This window comes from Eleutherodactylus coqui, chromosome 11, assembly GCF_035609145.1.
Source record: "Eleutherodactylus coqui strain aEleCoq1 chromosome 11, aEleCoq1.hap1, whole genome shotgun sequence".
In the NCBI taxonomy this organism is placed as follows: domain Eukaryota; kingdom Metazoa; phylum Chordata; class Amphibia; order Anura; family Eleutherodactylidae; genus Eleutherodactylus; species Eleutherodactylus coqui.
In genome coordinates this window covers 129,371,422-129,389,880 of record NC_089847.1, presented here as the reverse complement: position 1 = coordinate 129,389,880, position 18,459 = coordinate 129,371,422, and the positions used below count along the sequence as shown (strand labels likewise).

Here is an 18,459-nt window from a genome sequence, read left to right as displayed (position 1 = left end):
CAAGCAAAAATATCACTAACTTGTCGTTCGTGGACGTTTCAGCTGATGTTAGCTCGCTGGCTTCTCATCCTGTCTGATAGCTCCCCAGATGAGAAGCCAGCGAGCCGCCGGCAGGACTTTCAGTTTGAGAGCTCTGCACGAGCGCCGACGACCTTAGTGGTGATGTCCGCACTCATGCAGTCACTTAACAGACTGCTGGCCTGTGTAAAAATAACCTTTGCGGTGAGTGTGGACAGAGCCAGAAGCGGACAGCTCTGTACATAATGCAGTAGCCCAGGTTGGTATTGCAGGCATAGCTAACATTGAATTCATTGCAATACCAACCCATGATGCTGCATTGTTGACACAGCTGTTCGCTTCCAGTTCTGTCTGCAATGACGACAGGTCTGGCAATCAGTTGATCGGTGGAGATGCCAAATGGCAGACCCCCACCGATCAACTATTAATGACCTATGCTGAATAGTAAAGTCCCAGAAACTCCCTTAAAAGTCCTGCTAATGGTTCCTGAGTTGTCACTGTTCTCGGTGGAGGATGGGCAGCAAGTCCAGTATGATACCTATAGGGCAGGAGTCATGTCACTCACCATGCGGTAGGACTGTTGGAACCAACACATCGTATGCGCTCACCTTCGTATTCAGCTGTTGTATTATCAGGTCTCTCTGCCGGATTTCATGAAGGTATCTCTGGATTTCGTTCTTCGTCTGCTCTTTATCTTCCATGGCGAGATCTCCCTTCTCGGTGGCTACAGAACTTCCTACCAGAGCGACTCTCTCCACACCCTGCGCAAATAAGCCACCAGTCTTACAACCATTTTCCTGTTGACAAGCCTAACATAATTTGAAACTTGGAACAACTCCTGTCCAGATGTCCTACTAGAGCATAAGCACAAAAATGAGGGCCCCCCTTGCCTTAGCCCCATCTCAAGCAGCGGCTCTCACTATGGGCATTCATTTAAACGTCTGCATGTAATACTACACGGACGTGCCAAAAGTCATGGGACAGGAACTAATATTGTGTAGGACTCCCTCGAGCCTGGCAAAGTGCAGCAACTCAGCATGGCATCGATTCCCTGAGTGGAAAGAAAACATCTAGTGGGGCATGTTCATCTATGCCATCTAGATAGTTGTGGGGGGCTCTGTGGTATCTATATGGGATTCCTGCTGGAGTGACATACTTTCCAATGTGTATGGTGGACTTAAGGCAGAGTTTTGCATACTGATCTCCATTTATGCAGTTCGCCCTAAGGGCTCCCGCCCACGGCCGAATATTTGCAGTGGAATTAACGGAAGGGGGCGACACCGCGGATCAGCAGCAAATAGCTTCAACAGCATGCTACGGGGAATTGATTCTTCCTCCACACTTGCGGAAACTAATTGCGGTTTCTGCAAGTAGAAGAAAAATTGCAGCATGCTCCAATTTTCTGCAGATTCCGCACGGACGGCTTCCATTGAAGGCAATAACAGCCATCCGATCCGTGGCCCTTCCGCAATGTAATTGCAGAAAGATCATGGATTCTGCGGGATAAGCAGTAGTTTCCATAAAAAGAAAAATCTGTACTGCACATATCCAACAGTTCGCCGTGCGGACCATCCGCAGTACAGAGTGAAGAATGAAAGAGCAGGTACGCGCAGACGCTGCTGCCAGCAAGGACAGATTCCGCATCCAGAATCTGGCCCCGTCGTGTGCAGCCGGCCTAAGATCTGCACAGCCAAATAAAACTTAAAGGGGTTGTTACACCTCAGACTTTACCATTGAAGTGAATAGAGCGGCAGTGCGCATGAGCAGGCATCCGCTGCCATTCACCGCTGAACCGAGCTGCGGCTGGAGTGATTGCATAACAGGTAAGACCTGATGTGAGACAACCCCTATAATTCTAGTAACTTCTTCTTTAAATCCCTATCTAAGGCCTCATGTCCACGGGGAAAATCAGATCCGCTGCGGATTTGTAACGCAGATTTGGGCTGCGGATGCAGTGTAATTGTCTTTTATTTTTCATGCGGGAGATCAATTGAGCTATGTGCTTTATGAGCTCCCACACGCATGATCCGCACTAAAATGGAGCATGGCCATTTTTTTTCATGCTCCAGAAATTTTTTAATTCACTTTTAAATACCATCCGCGGGTATTTATCTACCCAGGGGTGGTCAATGCATCCCTATGTTGGGCGGATCCGCGTGCGGGAAAAACGCTGCAGATTTTAATTCTTATTTTCCCCGTGGACATGAGGCCTTAGGGTGAGTTCTCACACACAGCGGATTTGGATTCAGATCTGTGGCAGATTTCACCCTTTCAATTGGATCTGCATCAAAATCTGTGCCTAATGGTGCGGATTTTGACCCAGATTTTGGTGCGGATCCACAACAACATCCACCGTGTGTGAACGCACTCTAACAACTGCATACAGCGTTACCTTTTCTCCAAGTATTCCATGCTTTGTGGTTTCAGGGATTTTTCGCAGCTCTCCAATCTGTCGGTCTCTCTCTGCAAGGAGTGTGTTCAAATGATGACGAAGAGTTTGTGATTCAGTCGAAAGAACATTTTTTTCGGCTCTTTGACACAAAAAGTGAGATGGAAAAAAAATTAACGAAAAATAAACTTTGAAAATCTGATTATGTTGAATAGGCGGTTATAAAAAGAAGTTAAAGGGAACCTGGCATTAAGAGCTTAGAGCCCCATAAAGTACGTAGAAAGGAATAGAAGCGTGCGCACAGAGTCAGCTGACATGAACCATGCTTTGTGCATGCGCCAACTTGGCAGGTACACAGCGCTGAAACGGGGCAGCGGGTGAATATGAAACATAGGACCTAAACCCCTCATTGCCTCACCTTTAAGCCCCATAAAGTAGTTTATGGGGCTCAAAGATGATGACAGGTGCCCTTTATTCAACTTTAGATGGAAGCACATATAAACAGCACATCCATTTCTGTAAGTCGTTACCCATTACATATAAAAGGCAAGGTGTATTGGGGACAACTCACTTCTTAAAAAGTATGTGCCCCTCCCCCTCCTCCCCCTATCATCTTCCCCCAAAACTATATCTTTATGTCTACGTTTGGCTGTAGATGAATAGGGTCAGGGCAAATAGATATCAACCAATACCTACATCAGCTCGGACAGCTCAAATTGATAGCCAGCGATTGCTTTCTCCAGTTTCTCGGGCGTGGATTTGGCTTCTATCAGTAGTCGCTCCAACTCCTGAATCCTTGTCCTTAGTTTTAGGGATTCTGATGCTGAATTGTTAATCAGGTCAGTCATCTAGCAAAACAAGTAAAAAGTCCCATTAAATAAACAGAAAGTCCTCATTTACCACTCATAGCAGATGAAACCCACAAACTGCCGCGACCAGGATCATGACTGAAGCTGCACTGCAGTAAGATACCCATCACCAGCCAGGACCCCATCATTCATCTGTATAGCTTACAAGCAGGTTTTAGTTAAGACTTGGAACCGAATTGCACTGAATGACTAGGCCGTCCATATTGAAATACCGTAAGTACTTAATGGGACATTTTCGCAACAACTCTAGAAGTGGTCTCCAACCTGTGGCCCTTCAGATATTTTGAAACAACTCCCAGCATGCCCTCATGCCAGAAGTTGTAGTTCCCCTCCAGTTGGAGAGCCACAGGATGTCGATCACTGAACTAGAGGATGAACCTTTGCAGTTAGACGTTCACTCTCTATAATGGATTCTGTAAAGGCAGAACATGTAGCGATACCATCGACCACCAAAGAACGTTTAACAAAGTGATTTTGCAACACGTTGGAGAGTCACGTTGACACATATATACTCGTTTATGGTAAAATATCATCTCAGTTTACATGACACCATATATGGTTACTCTAACCATTATATCACTTAAGCTATGCATACACAAAGGTAAAAGTCATCAAAAATGGCCAACTTTGACCATTTCACCCACTCTTTAACCAATGTTTGCCAAAAACGTCTTGGGTCATGCTGGAGTTTGCGTCCAGTCATAAGCCAAAACTGCATATATGTATTCATCGCTGCACATGGCAGATAACCACTCTCTTTTTTAACTTATGTCCCTCACCTTGGTCAGCCTAGTACGTTGATGTTCTGATTGTTTGTAGATTGGTGGCCGATGCTAATCCAACATGCATGGCCACCTTTACTTCCGATCCATTAGCATGCAAAATTTCATCTGCATATGCAATACATACATAAATATATATATATACACAGCCAGCAGTGAAACATACCTGTGTTAATTTATCTGGCTGTGAGAAATTCATGCTAAGCTCATGCTCTGTGATGACTTCTTTAACAGAAGCATCACCTAGGTTAGACTTTTCAACTACAGTTCCTTCCTTAAGCATCTGGAGTAATCGCTCTCGATCATGCTGTAAGCTTGCCATAGCTTTGGAGAAAGCATCAATCTGTTGAGCATAAGTGACACATTCGGAAGACAGACTGGTGACCTCCAAATTTTTGCTCGTTAAGGAATTGCATAAAGAGTCCATGGCAGCAACCAGCTGGTCCACAGTAATCTGGTCTTCAATGGTCAGGAGAGATTCACTAAGCAGGGTGTTGTTTTTGAGAATGCTATAGATCTGGGATTTCAAGCTACGCAGTTGACTTTCGAGGTCATCTCCTCTGATCTTCTCGGTTTTCAGCTCCGATGCATATCGCCATTGAAGCTCTTTAAAGTCATCGATCAAGGAATCTCGATTATTTTGTAGGGCTGCCATTGCCTTTCCAAAAGACTCATTTTGAGATTTAAGCTGTTTGTTCTCCAGAAAAAGGCCCCAATAGGCTTCATCAGCATTTTCTTCTGGCTTATCATTTTCAAAACCCAACTGATCATCGTTATGTTCAAAACCCAGCAGGTCCTCATCAAAATTCGCCAGATCGTCCTTATACTTTTTCTTCCTGGATTCAAAAAGTATCTTTTCTTTGTTGAGGGCTGCGATAAGCTCTTCCTGATCTTTAACTTTTGCCATTAATTTTTGATTCTCCAGTCCTACAGACTCCACCGAGTTTTGCAGAGTCTCATTAGTGCTTTGCATTTCCCTAGACTGCTTCTCAAGATCACATTTGTGTTGCTCAAGATTTTTAATCAGCTCTAGCTTCTGTTTTAGCAATTCCTTTAATTGTTCATCTTTCAGAGACAGCACTTGGTTCAAATCTTCCCTATAACGAATAAGTTGCGCTCCCAACATGGCGTTTTCGGCATTCAGGTCATCGATTTTATTTAAAGCATTCCTAAGTTCTTCTTTAAGGCTAGTATTCTCATTGACAGCAGAGAGGATAAGGCTGTCTTTTTGACTTAGGACCTGTTCATTGCGCCAACTGATAGTTTGTAATTCTGAACTAAGTTTATCTCGATCAGTTTGCAAAGAGGACATTGATTTCCTAAAGGCCCCGACTTCACTAGATATCAAAGCCTTGTCATTCACTGCTTTTTCATATGTTACTTTAAGGGTTTGATATTCTTTTTCGACTCTTTCATGCTCGAAATCAGACTTTGCCTTTTCAGCTTCAAGAGAGGCCAAACGCCGTTCATAATCTGCTGCTTGTTTTCGATACTGACTTTGGATTTGTTCCAAGTAGCTGGATATTTCTCCATCTTTGGAGGAGATCAACATAGAGATCTCCTTATCTTTGTTGTCGATGATTTGCTTCATATGCTGAGACATAGTGACCTGTTTTTGTATATCGATACTAACTTTCTCGCTCTCTAATCTAAGTTTCTGGATCTCCTGCTCATTTTCTTGTATTATGTCCTTTAGTGCCTTCAACTCAACATTGGTAGGATGTTTATGGACTCCATTTTCTGTTCCCATATTCTGTAGAACTACTTCTTTGGGTTGATAAATTGGTTCAATTTCTTTTAGTTTGCAACTTTCAATACCATTTCTTTCATTTATGTGTTGTGAAAACGTATTGTTTGACTCTGCATTAACTGATTTTTCAGAGGACATCAAGTGCTTTTTGTCCAATTGCTTCTTACCAGTTAGGTCTACGGGTTCTTTATCCAAAATTAATATATCGTTTCTTGCTTGGGTGAGCAAAGCAGATGTGAGGTCAAGTTCTTTTTTAAGATTTTCATTTTGGCTAGTTGATTCTTTTAGAGCTCCTTCAAGATCCAATATGAGCTCTTGAAATCTTATAGAATCACGATGAAGTTGATTAATCTCTTGTTGCTTCTCTTTAAGTAGTTCTTGTAACTCTTTGGATTTGGTCTTGGTTCCTCTGCTGTCATCTTGAGCACATTTAATCCTGTCTTCCAGATCCCTCAGAACTTGTAACTGGTGTTCTTCCTTTTCACGCACAATAGTGTTTTTCTCTGCCCTGAGGCACTCGACCTGCTGGCTTAGAGTATTGGTTTGTGCCTGGAGTGACTTAAATTTGTCAGAGAGCAAGCTGTTGTTTTTTACAACCCTAAGCAACTCCATTTCTAAATTCTCCCTCTCATTTTTCACTTTACAAAATTGTTCTTGTATATTTTCTATCTCTTCTAGAAGGAGGGCCTTGTCATCCTCCAAAATTTTCACTTTTTCGTTCAAGTTCACTTTCTCTACTTCCATGTTACTAATGTCATCCTTTAATTTCAGAACGGTGTTTTCTTCCAGTTTTAGCGACTGGTCAGAGTTCTTCAATTTGTCTAGGACATGAAGTCTTTCTAGCTCATTATTTTCCAAGCACTGCTCCGTCTCTTGAACCTTAGCTTCTAATCCTGTAACCGTTCTTGACAAGGTCTCGTTTTCAGTACTTAGCTCAGAGATTTTAACCTCCATGTCAGACTTATACATGCTCATGTCCATCTGCAACTTGTCCAGTGTAGTTTTAATAACAGAAATACTTTTATTTTCCTTTTCTTTACTATCTAGAGAGGTCTTCAAGTTCTCACATATATCTCTTAAACGTTTGTTTTCATCTGAAAGCTTCCGGTTTTCATGGGATAGTTCCTCAAAAAGAGATGTTTTTTCCATTGCATCCATAAGCTTCTCGCTTTCAAATTTTAGTTTCTGTATGTCAATCTCTTTAGATTCCATTGTTGTTCTAAATTTGTCCATCTCCGCATCACTCTCCTCGATTTGTTTTGCCAAACCTTGATTTTCAGTCTGTAGGTCATGATATTTCATTAGAACATCACTTTTCTCTTTCTTTGTTATTTCTATGACATGTCGCATTTTATCAATTTCATCACTAATGTTTTCATACGCTTGAAGGAGGGACTCGTACTCTTTATTTAATTCGCCATGCTTAGCTTTCCATCCAGTCAATTCAACCGTCTGAGAATCCTGTAAAGAATTCAGCTGGAAGGAAAATGCTTCTTTTTCTTGGACAATAGATTCCATTGTAGATTTCAGGCTTTCACAAGCTGCCGAAAGATTCTCATTGACCAGTAAAAGGCGTTCTTTCTCAGACAGGAGATCGTTATTCTTCTCTGCGAGTAATGAAACCTCAGAAAGCTGGTTTTCCCGAACTTCAGAAAGTGAACTTTTTAGTTCTTCTGTTTCCAACGTTAATGATTCAATCTTCTGTTTAAGCATTTTGCTTTCCCTAAGCAAATCTTTACGTGACACCAAAGCTGCCTGTAACTTTCTCTGAAATTGTTCTTTAGAGCTGCTTTCTTCTGAAACTTTCCTCTCGTGATCCTCGTTGAGTTGCTCAATTAGCTTGTTGTTACTCATAATCTGCTTCTGAAGATCCTCAATTTCGGTCTGTTTCTTAGAACAAGTTTTACACATTAGTGGGCTATCATAGCCTTCTACTTGAGAATTCTCCAAGACGGATTTCGCTTCAGTAACCACATGGTGATGGCCAGGGCTGTCCAAAGGCGGCATACTTGATTTTGTCATTAATATTTCGTCTTTTCTGGAGTCTCTTGACTTTGTTCTAAAATCTGATAATTCATGGTTGGCTTTTTCCAATTTCAACATGGATTCCTCAAGCTCTCCTTTGATCTGTTTATAGTCACTTTTCAGTTTATCGGATTCTTTTTGATATTCTATTAATTGGCAATTCATTCTTTCCATGTCTTCTTCGTAGATTTTTAGGTTTAAGTGAAGGGAATCTTTAGATGCAGCAATTTCTGTATCTTTTTGTAATAATTCCAGAACTTTTAACTCAAGACTCTGCTTCAGTTCGGAGATTTCTGACTGACTGACCTGACAATTTTCCAAGTATGAATCTCTTTCGTTGGTTAATTGCTGAATGATCATGTGGTTACTTTCCATCATTTGAGCTGCGTTCAACTCTTTCTGCAGTGAAGTTATCTCGCTTTCACAATGTTCTAACTCTAGCGATTTAGAAGCCACTACACTATTTAGAGAATGTATTTGCTCTTGACATTGTTGAATATCCATGGTCAATTTTTGTATTTCTTCTTTTGATAGCTGCATTTCATTCAACAGCTGCAAGTGTTCAGAATTTACTCTTTGCAACTCTGTGTTCTTCTCATGGATACCGGCAGTCAACTCAGATGTAACCTTTTCAAGTTCTTTTAATTCCTGTAGCTTTTGCGAAATATTTTCAATCCTTTTTTTATGTTTTTCTACTTCCAAATCTTTATTATTCAGCTCAGATTCTTTCTGCAACAGTAGTTGTTGTTGTGCTTGAACTTGCTGTTGCAAAGCATTCACTTGCTCTTTTTGTTGTTCACAGTCTGAGAATTTCGCATCATATGAATGCCGTAAGTCTAAATGTGCTTTCTGTAGAACCTCGAAGTCTTTGATACTTTTACTAAGACTTTGTAAAAGAAGACCATGCTTTCCTTTATTCTCAGAATTTCCTTGGCTACATAAAAGTGATGCATGGACATTATTATGAACGATGGAGTTTTCCGCGTGGGAAAAGGATGCCTCCGCAGAAGTTGAATCTAGATCAACGTTTGAGGTTTGCAACGGTGACATGGTGGAGCCCATCTGGCCTGGTATCTTTTCAAGACATGTTTTCAGGTTTTCAAGGTTTTCTAACAGGTGTATATTTTCTTCTTCTAGACTCTTTAATTTCTCTTTGAGTGCACTTTTCGTCTGATGCAGATTTTGTTCCTTTTCCTGAACGCTTCTTAAATATTCCTGGCACAGGTTGTCTTTCTCGGAGAAGCTCTGCTGCAGTTGAGCGACATTACTCTGAAGCTGTACCAGGAGCTCTTCCTTTTCAGTTAGGGCATTGCAAAGTTCACTTATTTTGGCATCCTTCTGCACTAATTCTTGCTTAGCGAGCTGTACATCAGACTGCAGGTCTTCGTTCTCCCTTCTTATACATTCTAATTTCTCATTCAAATCTTCCACAGTTTTTCCGAGCTCTGAATTTTTCAGCTGTTCTCTTGATTCGTTTTGTTTTTCTTGTTCAAGTTTCTCAATTTTTTGCATTAAATCTTTTCGTATAACCAAAGCCGCCTGAAGTTTTCTCTTTAAATTCTCCCTTTCTTTACTGAATTTCTCTGACTGGAGATCTTTCTCATTGGTCAACTTGCTTAAATAGATCTCCTTCTCAGCCAGTATCTGTTCTGACGTCTGTAATTTTTTTTCACAAGACTCAAGCTTCTCAGATAGTTCCGATATTTGTAACAGGCAAGAGCTTTTATCAGACTGTAAGTTCTTAAGTTCCACGCTGAAAATATTTTTTGCTTCAGAAAATTTAACCATTTCACCCGACATAGATTCCATAACCTGCATCAGAGAAGCATCTTTTTCTTTTACTTGATCGCCAAGTGTAGATATTAACTCTTTTTGCTGACTCAGCTGTATATGGAGTTCTTGGGCGAGAGAATCTTTCTTATTTACATTTTCCATAAGGTCTCTAATCTTCGTTCTTTCTTCGTCTAGCGATGTATGGGTTCTTTGCAGATCGTCTTTAGAGGACGTTAATTCTTCTTGCAGAACTGAGATACGCGTCTGAAGTTCGATAACAACATTTTCTTTTTCTTGCAAGATGCTTTGGACTTGAGAAGAAGTACCTTGAGCAGTTTTGAGTTCTTCCATCAATGATTCATTATCCATCTTTTGTTCTTTAACCTTTTGTAACTCATTAAGCAGAAGTTCTCTCTCTTTCTCAAATAAGAGAACAGTCTCGGTCTTCTGTTCGATTTCTCGGTCTTTTCCCTCAAGTACTTCTTTTAACTCTTTTACATTTGACTTGTAGTCCAATGCTACGCAGAGCATTGATGAAAGCTCCTCTAAGTTGCTTCTGTAACCAAACTGTTGGTCAAATTCATCATATTCCGAAACATTCTTATCACACAAAGTACATAACCGTTTATCAATAAAATGCAAATCTTTACGTAAATTTTGCAGTGCTTCCTCCTTTACTTTAATGTTATTGCCTAAGCTTTCGTTCTGTTCTCTAAGTTTCCCATTTTCCTCATTTACTTGTGTAACCTCTTTTTCTGATTGGTGCTGCAGTTCACTAAGATTGAGTTTTAGATTTTCTATAAGCACTTTCAAAGCACAGTTTTTCTCAGCTTCAGCACTAACCTGCTTCTGAAGATCAGAGTTCTCAGCTTTCAATAAATTCAGGCTTTCGGCACCAGAAGAAATACACGCTTCTGCTTCCTTTACTTGACGCTCATAATTTTCTATAATTGCAATTTTGGCAATCAACTCGTTCTGCAAAGTGGCCAAGGAGTCGTCTCGGCCTACCTGTAATGACTGCGCCAAATTTTCCAGTTGCAATTTATCTTGAACAGCAGATTCTAATTGTTGGCATATCTGTTGTTTGTCGAGTGCGAATGTCTGCTGGTCTTGCAATAATCTTGAATTTAAGTGTTCTACATCCTGTTTCAGACTTTCAATATATTGACTTTGTGACGTGCATCTACCCTGTAGGGTTTCGATGAGCGCTCTATTCTCTTCTCTTTCCCCAGTCAATGCTTGCAGTTGAGCAGTAGTCTCCTGGTGCTCCACTTTTATGCTCTGTAGTTCATTTCTTAACACTTCTTCTGCATTTTGATGTTGAGATATGACATCATCTTTTAGTTTCAAAGCCTCCGATATGTTTTTGACATTAGAAGTCCCTTTGACTAGTTCTTCACGTAGAAGATTAACTTCACTAGCGAAAGCTTGCACGTTGCTTTCTAGCATTTGAAGCTTAGCATCCTTTTCACTTGCAGAGTTTAGAAGTTTAGACATTTCGGCATCCTTGTGGCTGTTGGACTCGGTTAGCTCCCGTTTTTGCTCGTACATAGAAGCATATTTCTCTTGTAGATTTTGCACAGTGTTTTCTTTTTCAGAGACAGATTGCTCAAGAGCTTTAACTTTATTACTAAGTTCGTCCAAAGTTTTATGAAGATCAGAAATTACATTTTTGTTCTGCTCCAATTCTGCGTTTAGGGCTTCTTCCGTTCCAGAATGTAAAGTTTCTTGCTCTTCGAAGGAAGCAGTTAATTTGTTAAAGTCAGCAAGTTGCCTTGTATTAGTTTCCTCTAAACTAGTCACCTGTTTTATCAACATATTGCACTGCTCTTCCTTACTTTGGAATTTCTCTTTTAATTCCTGAACTTCCGAAGAAGAATTCTTAACGGTCAAATCTTTCTCTGATATATCCGCCTTATATTGAGCAATATCATGCTGCAATGTTTCATTGGTCTTCCTCTGCCCATCTAAAGAGTCTTCAAGTTCAGACAACTGAGTCTTCAGATTTGCATAGCTGTCAACCTTTTCCTTCAGACATTCATCTTTATTGGATAAAGCCCGTGTCAGTTCTTCCACATTGTCCTTCATGTTTTTTAGCTGAGAATGGAGATCAGAGATGATCTCCACATGTTCTACTAATTGAGTTTTTAATAAGCCTGCTTCCTCACTTTTATTTTTCAGTAACTGCATCTGTTGACTCAACTGCTGCACTTCCTGTTCCTGGTCTTCAATTCTTTGCCGCTGCTGAGTGCAGTCTGACACGGAGCTTTGCAGTTCATTTTGAAGGGTGGAAATAGTCTGGAGATAGTGTCCTTCGCCTTCTAACTTCATTTCTGTTTGTTGGATAAGTTCCTCCTTCTGGAGAAGAAGAGCGTCCCTCTCGTCAACATTGCGTAGCAGATCCCGTTTCTCTACTTGTAGTAAATCAATCTGATCCTTCAAAGACAAAATGGTATGGCCCTGTTGCGACGAATGAGAACTCAGAACGCTGACTTCATCTGACTTGTTGGACAATGCCGTTTTAAGCCGTTCAATCTCAGAATTCAGTTTTTCCTTTTCTGTCATCAACATATTTAATTGCTGATTTAGGGAGTCTACCGCTGACTGACTTTGCATTACTTGCGACTGAAGGGCGTTACGCTGCATTTCTAAATCTGATATAGACAACAAGCAGGACTCTCTTTCATGCGTTAACCTTTCGATTTCTTTGCTACCAACTTCTACTTTCTCCCCCATTTTTGTATTTTCCGCAACTTTATCATCAAAATCCCGCTGCAGTTTGCTGAGGGCCGTATTTAACTTTTCTACATTCTCTGTGACTTTTAGATTGAGCTCTCGAAGTGCCTGTTCTTCACTCTGCAATTTATCCAAGTTCCTTCTCATTTCCTCAATCTGAGCAGACTGTGAAGTAAGGAGCGTTTCTTTCTCATCTAATACCTGCTTTCTACTCTCTACCATTTGACTTAACGCCTCCACTTGTCCTTGCAGCAGCACGTTTTTCTCCTCGTTTTGTTTTAACTGTTCACACGCCGCATCATAGCTGGACGTCTGGACCTTCAGGGCCTCATCTTTCTGTTGCTCAATAATCCTGGATTGCTTCAAATCCTGTTTTAGAGACCGAATCCGGGTTCGCAATTTAAGAAGGGTTTCTTGCTCATCACGCAATCGATTCTCTAGGCTGAGACATTCTTTAGTCTTCTCTTCTAGCTGAGCAGCGGTAGTATTGTTATTCTGCACGCTCTGGGCAGAAATGAACTCCATTTCTTTATGAAGAGTTTCCTTCTCATGTAAGAGACTGGATGTTGTGTTCTGGAGATCTGACAACTCCAATTCCTTCCCGGACAACGTTTTCTGGATATCTTTCAAGGTCTGTGTCATAGCAGATATTTCCGATTCTTTCTGGCCAACTTGAATCAGTAGATTTTCCTTTTCATTGGAAACTTGTCTATTTTGGTCCTCCAGTCCGTGAACTTTTCTTTCAAGTTCTTCAACAGAGTTCATGGCAGAGTTTAGAAGTGTTTCTTTTTCTGCAAGCGATGTCTCTAAGTCCTTGCTTTGCACAAGAAGTGCTTCTGTTTCGGAATGAAGTTTATTGATTATTTCAGATTTTTCATCCTGCTTCTTTTGAAATTCTTCAGTCTTTTCTTGCAAATTTTTCACCAGATCTTCCCTATGCTGCGTCAGCGCTACAAGATTTAGCTGCAAAGACAACAATTCCTCCTGCTTGCTGCTCAATTCCGTGTCCAGTTTTAGGCAGCGGTCCTTGTGCTCCGAGAACTGATCTGATAATTCTTTTATTTCTTCCTCTTTCTTCGAAAACTCGGAAACTAATTTGTTGTATTGTTCTTTTGCCGTTTTTAGCTCATTGTGAAAACTCTGTTCCTGAGTGCTCTTTTCATCCAATAATACTGAAAGCCTTTCTTTTTCCGAGTTCTCTGCCTCCAATTGTAATTTTAAGCTCTCGACTTCCTTTCTGTACTTCATTTCGGTCTCATCAGCTTTTGCAACAGATGTGTTCATCTGTTCTTTAAGGGACACAATCTGTGCAGTACATTCAGCAAGGTGATTATTGTGAGTTGCTGCCTGTGATTGGATCTCCAAACGAAGGTTCTTGATTGTTATGTCGTCCTCATTTATCTGTCTAATTAGCTCTTCGGCTTCTTTACTTTTACTCTCATTGAGATGTTTGGCTTTATTTAACTCTGACTCCATTTCACCGAGTTGCTCAGACAGAGATGAGATCTTGGTGCTACGTTCGTGGACATCCAAGGATTGAGCTTCTCTTAAATGGTGAAGCTCTCTCTCCATTTTTACAAGAGCGCCGGACATCTCGCTCATCTGCTGATCCTTAAAATCAATGGTCTCCTTTAAGATGGTGATCTGTTCGGAATATTCAGTCAGATTTGCTGAGAGAGAGGACATTTCTTTGTGCTTTTCTTGTAAGAGTTCATTCAGAACATCAATTTCTCTTTCGCATCTTTGCAGGTCATGAAGAAGTTGCGACTGCTTTTCTAAATGACTTGTATTAAGACGATCCAGTTCGTCATTTGTCTGATCAAGGTCAACCTGGAGCTTTTCCAAAGATGAATCTTGTGCCGATACCTGTAGAGGATAAAAGGACAGATGTAAAAACCACAGTTACCAGCCCACGGTACGAGTAGGTTATATACATTTTAACGTTTAGCTATTAAAGGTCAATGAAGACAGATTTTTGGAATATTTTTCTGGAATATTCCCCCCCCAATTATATGAAAATTGTTTTCTTGTACAGAATAGCAGAAATGATTTATCTAAATGAATCTATAATCGTTGCAGGTCCTATTTTTTAGTATTCATCAGAAGGCATTGCCCATTGTTTTCAATGAGACAGTAAAACACATTGCACGGCATGCGAAGTGCAGGTGAGTGTGATGCAAGGTTTCCCATTGGAAACAACGGTGATCACTTACAGACCCTCCGACGCGGTTGAAAGCCCTGCGGGGGAACGCTACTTTACTGGAGTGATGGGAGGCGTTCCTGCCTGAAAGACGCATTGCTTCGCTGTGAAAATGCATGTTGGCGAGCGCAACATTCTATTCGCCCATATGTAGGTAGCCTAATCGCTGTGTTTCAGTTTAGAGACCGATGATCTCCACGCATTTCCATCTCTGTACCATTAACCCATTGTGAGAAACAAAAATCATTAAAAAAAAAAACCTATGAGACTTTGCGTCTCATCAATTTTTTTATGATTTTTCTACATGATTTAAAGACAGGGAACACAAAATCTACTAACTGCATTACTCCTCAAGCTACCTATAGCTTGCACTCAATCAATAAAGAACAGTTTGCCATGTGGGACATCATGAGCACATCTTGCCAATTTTTTTTTTTTCTATACATGTACTGAAGAACCAAATACTTCTCATCGCCACACGAGTCTTTATTAGGTCACTAAGAATTGTATCTCCAGCCTTATATTACGTGTCTTATAATGTGCACCTTAAGGTCACCTTGGAGGCCCAAGACCAAACGCTGCAGACTAATACCTCCAGGTAACCTTGGAATGATTTAGTGGCCCCAGATAAATTGTGTTTACAATCTCCACAGCGGACATCACTGCTAAATAATAAATGATCATCCCAGATAACGGATGTTTCCAACGCATTACAGTCTGGTCATCCGTAGAGGGCACTGTGCACACAATATACTACAGGGAAAGGCAGAAGAACAGAGCGCTAGAAAAACACCAGAAACTACATTCACTTTACCCTTCAGGAACTGCAAAGCCTGCAAAATGACATAAATCCAAAGAGATCAACTATTTATACTGAATGACCCCTTGATTAGATCCCTTTGGTCTTCAGAACCGCACAAAAATCGTCAGGGCGTAGATTCCACTCGGTGCTGCAATCGTTCTGCAGGAACATCGGCCCCTGCGGACAGGAAGCTTCTTGTAGTTGCCGCAGATTAGATGGCGGTGCTATGTTCTGACCAGCTGACAGGAAGGGGTCAGCGATTCATGCTTCTTGTCCCAAATTCTCACCTCCCATCAGTACGGGGCGACCGAAATCTGGATCCATCTGACCAGGAGATGTTTTTCCGCTGCTCAGTGATACAAGTTTTGTGCTTTTTCGCCCTGCTGGAGTCTCATTTTTCTGATACACTTAGACACAATGGAGCTGGAACTGGTCGTATGTTGTTATAAACGATCCGTGCTAAGGAACAACAAGTTGTGCGTTCAGACACATTAGTTGGAGCTCCAGTGTTGTATTCAGCTGCTCTTGATTGATCCATGCCTGTTGGTGAGAACGATTCCCGACATCCCCCAATGACCCCTTTCAGCAAGGAGTTATTTTCGTCTACCGGATCCAGTCTGCTGGATGATTTCCTTGATCACACTATTCTTGGTACACTCTCCACACCAATACATGACAAAACCCTACATAGTTGGCAGGGAGGCCCTGGCTAGTCTACACTGATGACCAGACCTCGTTGGAAGTCACTCAGATCGCTGGAGTTTCCCATCTAATGTGGAATCATGCTGAAATGATCCACGGAAATTGGTCATGTGATTTCATGCTGCACTCCGGGGTCACGGGAGGAATGTCCACAAGGAAGCACCAATGATGAGAGGCCCGGGTTTATAATGAAGTGGTCATTCAGTGTATACTTCCATAAGTCTATAACATAGGCTGTGCCTCAATCATTAGCATTCTGAGTTTCCCGATACCAAGAATTATGAGAACCGCACTATAAACAGTATAGCTGACCGATATTGTTTGCCTGTTAAATATCTGCTTATCCATATTCTAAATCAACATTTTCTAAGACAAGAAAACCCTACTTAAATAAATGACATCAAAGTACCCCGTAGACTCTGATCATAGGAGAATGTGAGCCCCCAATAGCATGCACCTCCAAGGCACATGTACCATACATCAGAACCTAGAGTAGTCCTAGGTTACCTTACTAGCACATGAAGAGCAAATACCGTCTATGAAGAACTACATTGGTGAATCCTAAGAAGCTTCCAAGGTCTTCTTTCTATGGCTTGATAAAGCCTGGAACACGTGAGGAACCCAAATCAGCAAATTCTCCAAGTCCTACTTACCCTGTCCTTAAACGCAGACACCTTCTCTGTGAGATCAGTATTGGTCATTTTTAGGGCCGAGTTCTCGGACTCCGATGCCTGCTGTCTCCTTGTGACTTCTTCAAGCTGGGGGTGAAAAAACAAAAAGGTACAAGATCAAAATCGGTTTACGAGGTGAAGCCACAGTCGAATGCCAACCATCCATATAAGACTGAACAGCCGTACAATGATGTCCATACAGAGCTGGAGCTTACTTCTTGATCTGCCATTCAAACAGCAGCGGTACACAAACTGTACAAAATCTGGCCACTTGGCGCCAACGGCTGACCGGGCTAAAGCTGGCTATAAACATTAGATACAAGTTACCAGACTTGCAGAATTTGTCAGGACTGGCCAACTATCTAATGTATAGGAGGTAAACACTGAACCTAAAGAGCAACTTATCAGCTTTATTTCACATCCTTTTACATTACATCTTAAATGCCCCCCCCCCCCAAAAAAAAACTTTAAGGCCTCATGTCCACGGGGAAAATGAGGCCCGCCACGGATTCTTCATGGAGAATCCCGCAGCGGGTGTCTCCTTTCCCGCGGACATGATGCAAAAAAAGAAGATTTACTCACCTGTCTGGACGCTGCGGACCTGTCCTCCGTTGCGGCCGGATCTTCTTTCTTCGGCCCAGTGGATGTGCTCGGCACACCGGCAGCGTGCTGCGCGCATGCAGCGGGAACTCCATTTTTTTTAAAACTCCTGCTCTCCCGCGCGTGGAGAGCACAAATTCAGGCGAGGGTGTACCGTGGATCCAGACGGCTTCCATAGGCTTCAATAGAAGCCTGCGGGAGCCGTCCCCGCAGGAGGCCCGCCCGAAAATGGAGCAGGTCGCGTTTTTTTCCTGCGCACGCAATTCGCGCCTGAAGGGAAAATGACATCCGCAGGTATTTAACTACCTGCGGGTGTCCAATGCATCCCTATGGGCGCGCAGATTTGCATGCGGGAGAAACGCTGCTGATTTTAAATAACAATTATCCCGTGGACATGAGGCCTAAGGGAACCCAGTAATAGGCTGCTGCCTCGAATAGCATTTTTATGGAAATATACTGTCCTCCCTTCTAGGATTGACCTTTACAGCGGCATTAAGGATGCAATGGACACAGAGTACCTGGCGTCCTCAGTCTGCAGCACATGGTCTCCCTGGGATTCCTACACCACCCTCTATAAGGATTACCCCCATTACAGGACAATGCCGTCTCTTCCCCATGAGACTGCGCAAACACAACTGTTTATTAGATGCAGGTTGTGGAAAAATGCTGGAAACTACAAATGCCTTCAATAAATAATACAAGGATTAATAGTTTATTTTTGTCAATTAACGAATTGCGAAGTGACTGAACACAAGAAAAATGTAAATCGCATCACATTTTGGAAAACTATACTAAGATCTTCTGTGGATGCCGGCTTGCTCAAATCCTTTTACTGCATCTAATCCTATACAGACGTAATGACATTGAGATCGAGGCTCTGAGGGGCCATGTAATCACTTCCAGGACTCCCTGTTCTCCTTTATGACAATGGCTGTACGTTTGTGAACACGGGCTTCCCTGATGGTACTACATGATATATAAGTATCTGCCTGTATTTCTCAGCATTGAGGACACCATTAATCCTGACTAATGCCAAACTCTGTTTGCGGAAATGCAGCCCCAACATTCCAAAAAGCCCCCACTGTGCTTCACTGCTGCCTGCAGACACTCATTATTGCACAGCTCTCCCCATGCTTCACTGC

General features: G+C 41.8%; 1 protein-coding gene across 2 annotated transcripts in view; it reads right to left on the bottom strand.

Moving 5' to 3' along the window:
* Positions 1-18,459, bottom strand: part of LOC136582465 (golgin subfamily B member 1-like) — a 72,688-nt gene that overhangs the window by 11,550 nt on the left and 42,679 nt on the right. For both annotated transcript variants that reach the window (XM_066583522.1, XM_066583523.1), the window contains exons 20-24: positions 16,700-16,804; positions 4,225-14,208; positions 3,104-3,255; positions 2,411-2,549; positions 627-779 (exon numbers count right to left, since the gene is read on the bottom strand). In XM_066583522.1, coding sequence (XP_066439619.1) covers positions 627-779; positions 2,411-2,549; positions 3,104-3,255; positions 4,225-14,208; positions 16,700-16,804 — 10,533 coding nt within the window. The remainder of the gene's footprint in view (positions 1-626; positions 780-2,410; positions 2,550-3,103; positions 3,256-4,224; positions 14,209-16,699; positions 16,805-18,459) is intronic.